This window comes from Pyxicephalus adspersus, chromosome 5, assembly GCF_032062135.1.
Source record: "Pyxicephalus adspersus chromosome 5, UCB_Pads_2.0, whole genome shotgun sequence".
Taxonomy (NCBI): domain Eukaryota; kingdom Metazoa; phylum Chordata; class Amphibia; order Anura; family Pyxicephalidae; genus Pyxicephalus; species Pyxicephalus adspersus.
In genome coordinates this window covers 132,989,000-133,003,764 of record NC_092862.1, presented here as the reverse complement: position 1 = coordinate 133,003,764, position 14,765 = coordinate 132,989,000, and the positions used below count along the sequence as shown (strand labels likewise).

The following is a 14,765-nucleotide window of genomic DNA, read 5'->3' as shown; positions in this document are numbered from 1 at the left end:
ATCTCAATATTATTGTCTACTCCAAAGTGGTGAGGTTAGCCACCATTTTCTGGAGAAACTTGCTTGGTTTTGAAATGGGTGAGACAGGTAAGTGTTTATATCTTCGTAGGCTGCATTTAGGTTTCTCTTTTTTTTTTTTTTTACAAAAATGTCACAATTCAAGAGAAAGTAAACTGAAAACAGCCCAAAAAAATACACTTACTTCAATCCCGCAGGGCAGTCCAATCCATCCGGTAGTGTCCTGCATCGGGTCCCTCGTTGTCCCGGCATCTGTCCCAGGGCCGGTGCTTCGGGCACGGCCATCTTCGTCTCTTCTTCTGTGTTCTACATCCTACGTCACCCGACCCAGGTGCGAGATCAGGGGAGGTAGGATGGAAAAAAAACTTGCCAATCTCACTGCGCACGCGTAAGATCGGCAAATTTTTTCTTTGAGCGAAAAGGCTCCTTCAGTACATGCCCAAGAGCCTCCCAGGGAGCGTGACGTAGGTATCCCGGGAGGCTTTACGCTCCCATTCATTCTCGATCACCTAGGTAATCAAGAATTAGGGGGCGATGCTGCTTTATGAAGAGTGAAATTTCTGAGTTTAGGTACGCTTTAAGCTAAATACTGGGGAAATGTCAAAACTTCCTTGCAAAGAGACTTTGGTATAGCTGCTGAAAGAATGAATCAGGATACATCACATCCTTTTCTGTCCAGAGCCAATGGATAGGAGAGAAGTAGGGAGAGCTAGATAACAATGTACCTATATCAGGCAGCAACCAGTACTTTATCCTGTATGATAGGTGGGCATTGAGGAGAATAGTCACTGTGGGCACAGAGAGGAAGCAGAGGTGACCGGTCTCCACAACTGAAAGGATTAGGACTCCAATCTTCTGTAAGGCATTTTTAAAACCCACTGCCATAGAATAAAAAAGAATAAAAAAAAAGAATAAAAATTAGGTGACTATTATCTAAGCTTGCCTAAATCTTCCAAACACTTGAACGCAATAGTTCATCCTTTAATTACTTAATTTGTACCAACATATAAGAATAATTTTCAATATTTTATGTTTACAGTTCCAGTGCCTACGGAAAAGCCAGTAAAACCAGGTACAGTATATTCCACACTTTATACATACTTTATTACATAGATACTTCTACAGTTTTTTATTACTACACTAAATGTGACAAATGTTATTCTTTTGTTCCTTTACTATGGTTTGAATAGTTGCAACTATTGTGTTTACACTGATATAAACATCCAAGAAGAGATATTGTAATTGGGAACGATTCTTCATCCTAAATAAATTTGATGTATTGGCAAAAATCACAGATTTCAAAACTTTAAATTCTACCAATTTTTGCCAATCGTCAAATTTGAAGTTTTGTCTTAATTGGAATACAATTTGGCTTTGCAGCACTGCAGAAATACATTTTTCAAAGTTTGATTTTTAAAGCAAGAAAGGAAGCTATATAACATAACTTTGTATTTAAAGAATAAAACCATCATATGACATAGAACATGACTTTGTTTATTAACATAAGCCGTTTGTGTTCAATTGGTCAAGTTAGGACATGGGAATCATGAGTGGCTTATGTATATAAACAAGTCATACTTTAGTGCAAATTATGGCTTTTAAGGAGCTTAAGCCCAGCCCGTTATAGAATATGACTCTCCAGAGACATGACTCCTTGTTTTCTGAGATTGGGAATGGCTGCTAGAAAGCAAAGACCTATATTTTTTGGCTTCATATTATCATCTTTTACAGAATGAGGACACTCTGAAATGTCATCCTATAATTAACTTTATTCCAGTATCTTTCTATGCATATTCAGCCTTGGATCCGCCGTTTTGGCATGTGTATAGCTAATATAGCCTGGAAGTTGTCCTCACTTCCTGTCCAATTGATTTAACACAAAGTGAAATGAGTTAGAGATATGGACAGCAATAAAAACCCATTGTCGGTTTTATTTTTACTCTGTAGGGATTTATATATTAGAGCAGTCACAATGATAGATTTGGGCTCTGGGCCTGGTATCCAAATTCTGACTTTCTACTTGCAAGAAGTATACCAAATAGAAATTTGGACTTTACAAGCCATACACTGTATCGCATGTCATTGACTCATTATGTAGTGAAAAGAGGGGGAGGATGGAAGCCTGGATTCTGCACCTACACCAGCAATGGCTACTCTCATATTGGCCCTAATTTATTAAAGTTCTCCATGGCTGGAGAGAATACACTTTCATCAATGAAGCTGGGTGAACCAGCAAACCTGAAATGGATCTGGTCCAGGATTGAAAACATTTGCTAACAAATAACTAACAAATAGCCCAACTTTTAGGAAATCCATTACAGGTTTGCTGGTTATCTAGCTTTACTGATGAAAGTGTATCCTCTCCAGCCTTGGAGAACTTTAATAAATCAGGGTCAACCTATTCTCACAGGTTACCTTTATACTTTCCATTGTCCATGTAAAATGAATAAAAAAACTCATTGGGCTCTATTTATTTTTGCCTGACAAATTGGCCAACATGTGGGCCTTTTTTGTTTGAATGCATGGAGAAGGATTACTTTACTTTTACTTTAATGACTGCTGTATTGTTTTTATAATTGGTTACTAAGTAGCAGAATGAGTTTTAGTTTTAATATGCATTGAAAAGAGCATATGTATTCTAAAGCAAATCTAAACTAACAACAACCAAATTGATGGGAGAAGAATTTAAAAATAGACCCCTTTGACTGAAGTTTTTTAAGAATATTTGTATTCCGGTTGAAGTTCTGCCCGCATGATCAATGCTCTTGGACTGAGATTTTGCTTATGTGAATTGAAGTCCTTGTTGAATTATCATAGGCTTATGATTAGTGTCGCTGTTCTGCTTCTGGCCATTTACAAAATTGGTCTAAATTTTCCACATTTCATTCAGTTCTAATAAAACCAACCAAGTTAACTCATCTAATGTACACAGCAGGCACCCCGGGCATGCAGGTGCAGGGGTGGTACCTATGAGCCTATTACTGTAAACAGCAGGCTGAGGTTGACCATTCATGTCAAATTGTCTAAGATTGGTTCAGCTAAAGCAACACTATATTTGATGTACAACAGGTGCAGGGGTGGTACCTATGAGCCTCTTACTGTAAACAGCAGGCGGAGGTTGACCATTCATGTCAAATTGTCTAAGATTGGTTCAGCTAAAGCAACACTATATTTGATGTACAACAGGTGCAGGGGTGGTACCTATGAGCCTTTTACTGTAAACAGCAGGCGGAGGTTGACCATTCATGTCAAATTGTCTAAGATTGGTTCAGCTAAAGCAACACTATATTTGATGTACAACTGGTGTACTTTAATCCTGACTCAGCTAAAATGTTATGCATTATTATTCATTATTACCTATCTCTGCCTAACCCTTACAGAGGAGTCGAAGGGAGACAAGCAGAAGACATCACACGGTGTTACCGGCGGTGTGGTCATTCTTGTCATAGTGGTTGTTGCTGGCACCACCATTGCAGTCTATTACCTGTACAGGAAGAAGCAGAATAAGGTGCCTCCTCCCGAAGATAACAGCTTCGACAACTCACTATACTTTAATGGCAACCGCCCTCCCCCAACGAGTGACACCAACATTCTCGTGGATAACATTGAACAAAACGAACGTGCAATTTCTTAGTGTTGTGAATGTACAAACTAAATCCTAGGTGTTGATAGACTGTAAATAATTTCTGAGATTTTCATTTATTATTCAGGTTAAAAAAATGGTGTTCCATCTGCAACTTTTTTGCTACTATGAAAGTGTAACTTTGCCCTTCAGCTCCCTTCTGGCATATGGATACAAAATGTACCAGTCACAAATTAGTAGGTGCCAATGACTAAAATTACCCGCCAGTTTCCTATATTCCTAAAACCCAATATTCTTCTCTCCCACCAACAAAACTAAAACACTGAGTGAAGGGAGCTATCAAAAGTGATCGTTTACTTGCAGATTAGCAAATCTTGAAATCTGAGAATCTGCAAGTGGAGACAGAAGACAGAAGAGTTTGTCATACCATTCTAATTTCTAGCAAACGTTAAAGGCTGAACTTTTGGAAGAAACTGGACTTAATGTTGTTTAAAGGACAATGTTTAGTTTAGTTTTGGGTAGCCTAGGAAATGAAAACCTTTTCTGATCCAAAGAGACAACAGAAAGTAGAAATAATAGCCCATGGTAATGATGCACCAGTTGAGCCTAACAAATTAAAGGTTAATAAAGATGCACCTAGATCACATTACTGTGTAAATGGTCCCTACATATTAAACTTTGTAGGTGATTTTTATTGTCACTTTAGTTCCCTTTTTTCCATGCAGAATTTGGTAGTATGAGAAGGCTCCATGTATGGTGGTGGTCTTTCTCATGTATGAATAACTGTTTTTACAATAAAATCATGTAGTAAACTACTCCAAATTTAATTAAGACTGCCAAGACATCTGCAAATCTTAGCATAATAAAATAGGAAAAATAATAGGTATTAAATAGGTAAATAGTATTTACAAGTTATTTGAATGCAAAAAAATACCATTTGTAAGATTGGATTGTCAGAAAGATCTGTCAGAAAAATTGCAGTATGTGTATCGGTTATTTTTATATGGAAGGGAAGACGTGTTATGGAATGTGCTTGCATTATTCTTAGCTTTACTAGAAACCGGCGACATCACTGTGAACTAAGACGCTAGTTTCTAATGAAATGATTGAGGTTACATTCTCTGACCAGCTAAAAAATGTTTTCCTCCGGTGTGTATGGATAGCAGGTTCATTTAACAGCAGTTGGTGTGTACCCACATTGTCTAATAGGATGCTGTTGCTTGCAAATCATGTTTTGTACATGAACAAAGTCATTTGTACATGGGAAATGTATCTTGTTTACAAGTAAATAATTAAAATGTTAATGAAAAGCAATGGTGGCAGTGTACTTATTGGTTATTGGAGTGGAGCAGGGCTTTTCCATTGGTAAGGTTTGACTGAGATAACTAAGAGATAGTTCTTACCATCCTGGCTGCTCAGTAAGAATCCTTATTGTCACATAGTGTAAAACATGGCATTCTCACATACACTTGCTCTCCAGGGAGCTTTTGAGGTCCTATTAAGTTCTGCTTTGGGTATGGAGCCCAGAGGCTTTTTAGAACTGTGAGTAGGAAAAGCCTCCGTTCTCAGACTACACATATATGCTGGATCAGCCTTTCCTGAACTTTTTAACATGGGGAAACCCTTCAAATAACATTCAGGTCTTTATAGAACCCCTACTATATTTACTATGTCCAAAGCTCACAGTACATTAATGTGGTGATCAGTGGGAAGAATAGCTCTTACATTGCTAGGCATTGGGAAGAATGCAACCCTGTATAGCAGCCACTTTGCAATCCCTGAGTTAGGAAAGAACCCACCCAACCACCTCCATATGCAACCCAACATTGCTAGTTTTGCATACATTTCAATTTGCATGCTGATGGGGCAACTCTATCATGTAGACAAGTGGACATAATGGTTTTTGCATGATTTTGTGGCCTCTGGTATTAGCCTGCATGACAAGCACAAACAGCCACTGTTGGCCTTAGAATTCAGTGACCTAGAATATGTACCAATATCAGTATATGACAATGTGAAAGGCAGGGTGCAGATGATAATGGATACATTGTTTAGTGAGCATGATTATAGGTAGTCCAAATCCTTATCTAGATACTAGGAGGATCTAGTGTAGGCTGGACAGAAAACAACAAGTAGTACTCTACTGAATTTGTGTTAGCACTCAGGGTTGTGGGATATTCGACAAACTCTGTTAGCCCAGGTGAACCCCATGATGGTGATAGGTGACATGAGAGGCCAGGGGGCTCAGGTGCTGGCAGTTTGATCCAAAACATTGGGCTGCTACAACCTTGCAGGGGTCTATCTACTTAGCAGGTGGATGAAAAGATGTCAGTTTATGACAGATGCATAGAAGTCAGAAGCAGGAACACCTCCCATGGACAAGCTGTAAGGCCCTGCCTGGTCAGCACAAGTATTCACCAGACACCAGTCCCCAATCCAACGCGGCTGTCTTCACCTTTAGTAAGCCCCCACTCAGCCTCAGGAGACTGGTTGCATCTCCCAGCTCTTGGTTGCCCCCAGGACTTAGTGCGCAAAGTATTGCATCTGGGGATGGGTTGGCAGCAGACCAGGGGGCCACAGATACAGTACAAGAACAACCAGGCAATCCAAAGCCAAAGGCCAAACATTGGTGATCAGTCCACCAAACAAGGTACAGACCGATTTGGCACAAGCAGAGTCGGGGTCACAGGCAGAGGTTGGTCCAGTACAAACAATGGGTCAGGGTACAGGCAATGGTCAGCAACTAAAAATCACACTAGAATGTTTCCAGCACAGACTTGCCCAGCTAAATGCTACATCAGCCACTTGGGACTGGGAGCAGAGAGGCTACAAAGTCTTAGCACTCAATGGCAGCAAAGGTTTGCTCAGGAACCATTCTGCTAATCAGCTACAGCACAGCTCCGAATCCCCTTTACTTGTGCAATCTCAGTGCAGGGGATGCCAAGAGGAAAAACACAGCTAAAGGAAAACAAGCATGCTGCAAGACGCAGAGCACTAATGCCTAAAACTCCTCTTCTGCTGCGAGAGCATCACTGCCGGAGGGAATAGGCCAAGCGTGCTCTACTGTGGTGAGATCTCAACAGGGATTTTTGGCCGGAAAAGCATCTCCTAACACAAGCCAAGTCAGAATCAGCTGGTCAGTGAAGTGCAGAGACAGCAGATAAGGACAGTGTCAAATTGATAGCCAGTAACTTTGGCCATTCACTAAGGACACAGTAGATTGATGAACTGTAACTAGCCTGCTTCATGTCAATGGGGATAACAAGTGTCTCTATGAATGCACATGCATCTTTATATTAAGGGAAACATCCAGGAATAGACCAAGTATGGTTGTCCTGCACTTATATTTAACAACGCAGCACACAAAATTTCAAGGCAGAAGAGAGACAAACAATAAAACCAAAGCATAAAAGAAACTAAATACTACTTTTCTGAGCCACTAACCAAACCTAGGTCAGTTCCTATATAACAGAGTTCCCAATAATGGCTCCCCATTGGCTGCTCCCACAACAAGCAGATACCACTTGTACCATTTAGTGCTGTGTCAGCAGTCATCCTTTTCACCCAGCAGCAGGCTCTCACTGCAGATAAAAGTGAAAGAGAGAGACAGCTCTTAGTATCTCTCAGAGCTCACATGCATAGGTGAGGCTAAGTTATGAGGTCCACCTACCAGATAAGATGTAGACCCAAGGCTACACACATTAGAATTACTTTGCAATTCTCTTCACTGGCTTCCATTTCACCTTCAAATCAAATTCAAGCTCCTCTACAGTTCTTGTCCCACTTACCTTTCTGACCTGATAGAAAAATACTCCCCAGCCGCTCTCTCCGCTCCTCTAATGACCTACTAATGACTTCCTCACTCATAACCTCCTCACATGCACGGCTCCAAGACTTTTCTACAGCTGCCCCTGGAATGGTCTTCCTCATCCTATTGGGCTTGATCCTACTGCTCATTTAAAAGAGCCCTCAAAACCAATTTTTTCAAACTTGCCCACCCATCTTCCTCTGTCTTTTGAAACCGTCTCTACTTCTCACCACTACATATCTATTGTGTGTTAATTCCCCCACCTCCTAGATTGTAAGCTCTTCGGGGGAGGGTCCTCTCCTCCTGTGTCCCTGTCTGTATTCGTTTGTCATTTGCAACCCCTATTTAATGTACAACACTGTGTAAGATGTTGGCACTATAAAAATCCAGTTTATTATTATTATTATTATTATTATTAATATTATTATTATTATTAATAATAATAATAATAATAATAATAATAATTAAAATAATAACATTGGAAATTATATTTTGTGATTGATCTGATTGTCCATTGATCTTTCTGGCTATCTGTAATGGTAACATACTTACCAATAGCCAGCAAGCTAATACACTATGAGCTGTCGATATAGAAACTTTAGCCGGGGTTCTATGAACACCTGAAAGTTATTTCAAGGGATCCTCCATGGTAAAAAATGTTGAGAAAGGCTATTCTACACTGTCCACAAACCTGCCAATGTTTTACAAAACATATGTACACTATGTAATCCATTCTATAAAAATATTCTTAAAGACACCAGATTTTGAGGGTCCTCCACTAATCACACTTCCAAGTGTTTCCCAATAACTCCTACAACAGGAAGTCACAGAACAAGAATTTTCAGCACAGAACCCCCAGATATTATTTAAAAGCTGCAGATTTAACAAGTTTAAACAGAACTTTAATAGATTTGTAAACTACATACAAGATTTGAGTGTTTTTACAGTTTTCATAAAGTGACATTACTCCTGTGATAGATAACTGATCTTCTTAAAGCATTAAAGCTTTTATATTTAAATTGCCAAAAACCCACCAGCAGCATTCATATGGCCCTGATGCTGCTGAGCCTGGCTGGTTCACGCTGAAAACTGTGCACAGACCCCTGTTGTCTAGAAGCAGCTTGTCACTGCAAATCAGCTTAGTGAACCAATTAATAAATTCCTTCAAAACACATTGCAGTCATTCTACTTAGCAGGCTTTTTCTGTTTTGTATTAACCAGTAAAGTTCTGCTACTGCCCCAGCCAGTGTGTGATAATACATATGTTGTGGATGTTTATTTTTGGTGCTGCAAAAGAGAAAGCGTGATGTGGAATCGGAAGAAGCATCCTTTTTGGATAATAGCTTTTTTCTCAGCCTTTGGTGTGATCTTCACGAAAGAGCATGCTGATCTCCGCCATGAGGGGACCAACCAGACCCACAGCCATGGACTGCTACAAACTCTTCATAGTTTTCTGCCTGGGAACGAAACTGAACTCCGTAGGAATAGCTCAAAAGAGGCTTTAACCTTGTTACTGGAAAAAGTGGAATGCCCTGCTAATTTAAATGGCAGGCAACAAACTTGTAAACGGGTCAGTAAGTGAATTTAGCAGTTAATCTATCATTGTAATTCCTAAAATAATTTTTCTTATCATTTTTGTATCCTTATCTTTAATACTTTTAATTTACTTATTTTTTATTTAATTACTTTACCTTTTTTGCTTTTTTGTATATATTTTTTTCATAAATTTTATTTTATAATATTTATTTTTTATTTTCTCTTCTTCCCTTTTTATTAGTTTATTTGTGATTGCATTTTTTTTACTCTTGTTTATTTTTGCTGTAGATGTTTGTTCTTTTATATTATCTGTTTAGTTTATATTTAGATATTTTAAATACTTGGTAAATATTTGGTACTTTTTAATTAGCTTTATATCATTTTTTTATATAATTTTATTTTTATTATGATACATTTGTATTTTTGATCTTAAACCTTTAAATATTTATAACAATGCTTTACTACTTAAAACATGATCTTAGATTTGAAATATACTTTTTCATATTCTATAAGACATTTGAAATATTTACCAAGCATGATGTGTTATTAATATTTTAAATTCCTAAAATCCTTGATAATATATATATACATGTGATAGGTTTAAATTAATAAGTGTGTAAAATACATTTTGGTTCATGTATAACAATAGATTCTATCAACAAAGTGTTCAAACTGTGCTGAGAGTAAAGTTAGGAGAAGTGCATTTGGCAGGACACAAGATTGGTATTCTAAAGGGATTCTTCATGCCGCACCACAACTAATTGTGTCAGAATACGTGCTTTGAATGTTTTATCAGCAGGAAAGCTTGGTGTTAGCCTGCTTTTTCAATAGGATGATGAGCGATAAGTTTAAAAAGGAGGTTTTAAATAAATACACTTAACAATATTAAGATAAAATATGTTTCGGATTATCACAGCAAAACAGATAACAAATTTATGTATTAAAAAAAAAAAGCATAAAAATTTTTTTTAAAAATGTAATACCAAAATATCATTTTTTTCTAATTTATTCAGGTACAATATTTTACATTCATAATAGAATTTCACAAACATTTTAATGTAATGAATTTTTGCCAGACCAATTTATTAGAGTTGAATTTGTATGTAAAAATGACGTAATGTCCACTTCACAAAGTTAATGCTTACTTATGTTAACAAATAAATAGAAAAAAATATATATATATACATGTATTTTAAGTTTCAGAGTATTAAACACTATTAGAGTGGAATTTTCATTTAAAAAAACACCTCTACTGGGGAAAAGCCCCTTGAATCCTGCAGAGTCCAGAAAGTCACGTGCCATCCGTCTTCCATCTTTTTGCTGGCGCAGATGGGACAGCGTGGATGGCCATCTGCTTTTTTCTTTTTCCAGCTTTTGCTCAAGTCACCTGATCACGCACTGCACAAGCATGGGATGATGTGACGTGTCTTCTTAAAAATGCGCATGCGTGCGATCGGCACTTTCTTTTTACAAGCCCCCGCATGCAGATCTCAGACACGTCCATGTGCAGTCCATGTGCAGAAGGAGCAGCCCTCAGCCTCTTAGGATATGTAAAGTATGTATCCCCGAAGGCTGCAGGATTCTCTTTCATTCTTTACGGCAGAGGCAATAAAGACAAAAGGGGAGAAGTCTTCCCAAAAAATTAAAAGAAAAAAATATCATAAAAACACATTTTTACATTGCATAAAATACACAAAGGCATGGCATGCACCAAAGGATGGCTACGGTGGGGTTTCATGAGATGGCAAGGCAGCGTAGCCACCTAAAACCGAAGAACATTTTGACAACAAAGCAATTTAATCAGAGGCTTGATAAAGAAATAAAAGCATTAATGAACATGGAAAATGCTGAGTCAACTAGACTTTAGGTCTGATTGAATTAAAATAAAGAATATAGACTATCATGGGTGAACCTAGATAATCTAGCAAACTAGAAATGGATTTCCTTAAAAAATCATTTGTTATTAGTTGGCATAAATTTTCAGTCCTAGACCAGATGCATTCCAGGTTTTTTGGATCACCCGATTTCTCCAATGATAGTTCTCCAGTCTTGGAGAGCTCTAATAAATCAGACCCTTTTTGCATAGGAGGGTTTTTCTTACTCACAAAGCCGAATGAACATTTTCTATCGCTTGAGTAGTTCATCCCCGTAGCCCCGTAACCTAGGGGTATATACACAAAATGTTTGATGGGAGTAAGACACAAGTTTTTCAATGTTTTCCGTTTCATTTACCTTTATTAGATTAGCTCATATGCTCCAATTTGCATTGATAGGTCCAGACAATATAATTTTAGTGCCTGTTAAAGAACTGTACAGGAACCNNGTAGCATACCCCACATCTGTGTGGCACACTCCAAATCCTGTGGGTGACCTATGGAACAGATACGAATTTGATCAGCTAAACTAAATAAGGGGGGTGGGGGGGGGGTAACTTATAGTGTCTTTGTCCACCAGCTTTTGTAGATAGCAAATACTACTTGCTTTTGAGTACATTCCACTTGCATTTTAGATCGGGTTGAGTCTCTCAGGTTCAATCACAGTTCAATGAACAGTCCATATGAAATACAGTTGACCTCATCCTAAGCTGCATCATACAGATTTGAGCTGCTTTTGCAATACTATTGACTACAAGAGAAGAAGCTGTTCTTATAAGAACAACAGGCCCCTACATGGCCATCAATGGGCATAATGAAAGCAGCCTAAACCTTTGTATTTTGTTTGCTGTAACAAATAATGCCTGCAGGGTGAGCTTCACTAATGTATTTAATTAGTGGAGGTTGTCATTAAACAGCTTCATGTTCTCTATAATGGGATTTCATTTTCTTAAAGTACATGGAGATACTATCTTGTGTAGTAATGTACTAAAATATCATATAAGCACATGACAACCTCTACCACACAAGCAAATGGAGGCCATCCCGAATGCAGGTGTCTAGGACCATGTAGGTTATGAAAACACCTATTACAGGTACTTTTTTATATATTTATTAGGGGTTAGAAGAACTAAACCTTGAGGATAGTCACTAATCCTGTTGCAAATCTTCTCCCTTCCTTTCTTTTGCATGTAGATCTTTGGCCATCTTGATTGGCTGGGATGATGTAACTCACCTGCAAAAGTGCGGGTGTTGCTTCAGTCCCTGCAATCACAAGGTAAGCTGGGATTGATGGGTATACCTGGCAATAAACTCTGAGCTGCGCATGCAGAATTTGCTAGATGGGCTGTGATCAGGCAGGTAGGAAAATTTAGAGGGTGCATCGTTTCTCCCTTTCTGCAATAAGGAACTGGCTGATCGCCAAATGTGGAACTTGAAAAAAGTACTTTGACTGAAGCATGACTTCCACTTCCAAGGAAAGTCTACTTAAATTGGTTGCTGCCAAGCGGAATCACATGTTGGCTTCCATACCTGGACGATCTCCTTTCTAACTCTATAACATTCTCAGTTTTGCTTAATAGTCATAACAATTGCAAAACCAATAGATTGTCAAATTACTTCTTTGTTATGAGTCTTTGGTAGTCAAATTTGCAATATACAGCAAACAGAAAAAGAAGAGCAATATTCTCAGACTTTTTCAGGTTTTACATTGTACATTGAGAAGATTGCCCTTCTTCTGTTTATTTGTATATTGAGTATTTGACACCCAAAGGCTCCTAACAAATGGATAATGTGACAATCAATTGGGTTTGCAAATGATGACTTTTATGACTGTTAAGCAAAACTTGTAGTTAGCAGGGCATCTGAGATTCTCCTTGAACATATGCCATTGCCCACATGTGAATAAACTAGCCAGGACTTAAAGTAAAGTGTTCATGGAAGCTGAAAGCTGCAAGTCTCCTCAAGTACAAATGACACAAAATGCTATTGAAATGTAAAGCACATTAAAAAAAAATATTGAATACCCCAGTCTAGTTTCCATTGCTTTTTGGAAGCACATGTGATGTCCTTGAGTTTACCTATTGTCTCCCAGGAGAGATGAAACCTCAAAATCTCTTGAGAATGTGGTCCAGGCCATTTCAAGAGTGCATTTACATGATTGTGAGTGCCCAGGATTCCTGGAAGACTCAGTGAAGTTGCCTTTGCTTCTTTGATGTACTATAGGCTGAAACTATGTAAGTCATTTTTTCCATTTGTATTTGAAGGTGTGGGTGGTAGGGGGCTGTAAGTTGACCTACTTTCAAATGAATATATTAGCATAATAAAGAATTGACCCGAACTTTCCTTGACTTGATTCTGTTTTGTCTTGATTTTAGTGCCTTGAAGTTGAAACAATTCTCTCAATGGTTGGAAAAGAACCCGGGGATAAGCTGAATGAAGAAACTATGCAAAAAATATCAGTGATTCTCCTCTACTATATATTGAACAAAGAAGACTTCTGCTCATCTCGAGCTGGTGTCATTAACATGGACTACCTATTCTACCGCAACAATCTACTAAACCTACACAAAGAGGAAGATTGCCATTACCTGTCTACGAATGAACTGGAGCACATCCTGCTTGCGATCAAGCAACATTTCCAGATATCTGATGGGCAAGGGGTGAGGTGCTTTGTTGTATTTGTATGTATGGCATGTGAACTCCTAGCCTTAAAAGGGCCCTAAAAGTATGTTAACAAAAATTGAGAAGTTTCATAATAAAATATATTATTGTGCATTCACACAAGTTAAAGATCATCAATGCCAATTCTGGAATAGCTAAACATTTAGGAAAGTTGCAGACCTGCCATGAAATCGAACAATCCCATGTGGCTCCCAGCAGATAACATTTTGTATCCCGACCCACCTAATCTATTCATTTGACAGTTGGCAGCAGCAACTGAGTACTGTACCTCACTTCTGCGCCAATTCATTCACTATGGGGCTGCCGAGAACAGAAGCTATTTGTAGCAGCTCTTACATAGCAATGGCAAGGCCAAGCTGGACATAACCTTAGTGCTGGTCGTCTATATACTTAAACCTGGTCATAGATTCTTTAGAGAGGTCACCTGCACAAGTTTGATCCAACCATTACATTTTGTTACAGGGATGACCATTTATGTTCAGTCTGTGAAGGGGGTTTGGAAGGGGCATTGTAGGCCCATTCAATACATGCTACTAGAAAAAAAAGCAAACGTTTAGGTTGTCCAAACTATTCTATTGTTGTTCCTATTGAGAAGTCCCAACAAGTGAGTTCTGCTGATGGTTTTCTAGACAATTTTTTTTCCAGCGGTTATCAATGTCTCATGCCAGTGAACTGCTGCCTCTCGCTACATGTCTGCCCTCGGCAGCCCTATAGAGAATGAATGTGGGTGTCAATGAGCAGTAACAGTACGGCTCACTGCCACCAACTGTCAAGCAAGCAGACACTGGTTCTTTAAGAACCAGCGCTGCAGTACATGTGACCGAGCGGCCAGCAAGGTGCCAACTGCCCCGGAGCTGCACGTGATCGCTCGATCCCAAGGCAGGTCTGAACCTGCCCTAAGGCTAATGTATTTGGCAGTTATCGGCTTCTAAACTGTTTGTTAAATGTTGATTTTGGAATAAAAATAGCTCAAGGTATTCCAGCAGCAAATAAAAAAACACTTTAAAGCACATCAAGAGTAAAAACAACGTCTTAGCTCATTATAAACAACTTAGAAGCAAGTCTAAATATCCTAAACGCAAATCAAACTGACCAAAAAGCAATTTCCCACAGAAAACAGTCATGTTTATTTTTTTTTTAAATGTTTGTGAAGTCACATTTGTTAAGTTGTGCAGAGAACTGGAAATCATTAGAACCTCTGTCAGGGTTTATTTGCTATGTCTCTAGAGAGTCTTGCTCTATATTGGAATTAGTGACCATCATT

The 14,765-nt window shown here is 38.5% G+C and overlaps 2 protein-coding genes across 2 annotated transcripts in view; both read left to right on the top strand.

Annotated features, from left to right (window-relative positions):
• Positions 1-4,915, top strand: part of MRC1 (mannose receptor C-type 1) — a 56,592-nt gene extending 51,677 nt beyond the window's left edge. The window contains exons 29-30 of the mRNA XM_072412771.1: positions 1,058-1,090; positions 3,399-4,915. Of these exons, the coding sequence (XP_072268872.1) occupies positions 1,058-1,090; positions 3,399-3,652 (287 nt within the window). The 3' untranslated portion in view covers positions 3,653-4,915. The remainder of the gene's footprint in view (positions 1-1,057; positions 1,091-3,398) is intronic.
• A 3,666-nt stretch (positions 4,916-8,581) lies between these two features.
• The window catches only part of SLC39A12 (solute carrier family 39 member 12), a 30,713-nt gene continuing 24,529 nt past the window's right edge, over positions 8,582-14,765 (top strand). Inside the window, exons 1-2 of the mRNA XM_072412769.1 lie at positions 8,582-8,979; positions 13,195-13,479. Coding sequence (XP_072268870.1) covers positions 8,716-8,979; positions 13,195-13,479 — 549 coding nt within the window. The 5' untranslated portion in view covers positions 8,582-8,715. The remainder of the gene's footprint in view (positions 8,980-13,194; positions 13,480-14,765) is intronic.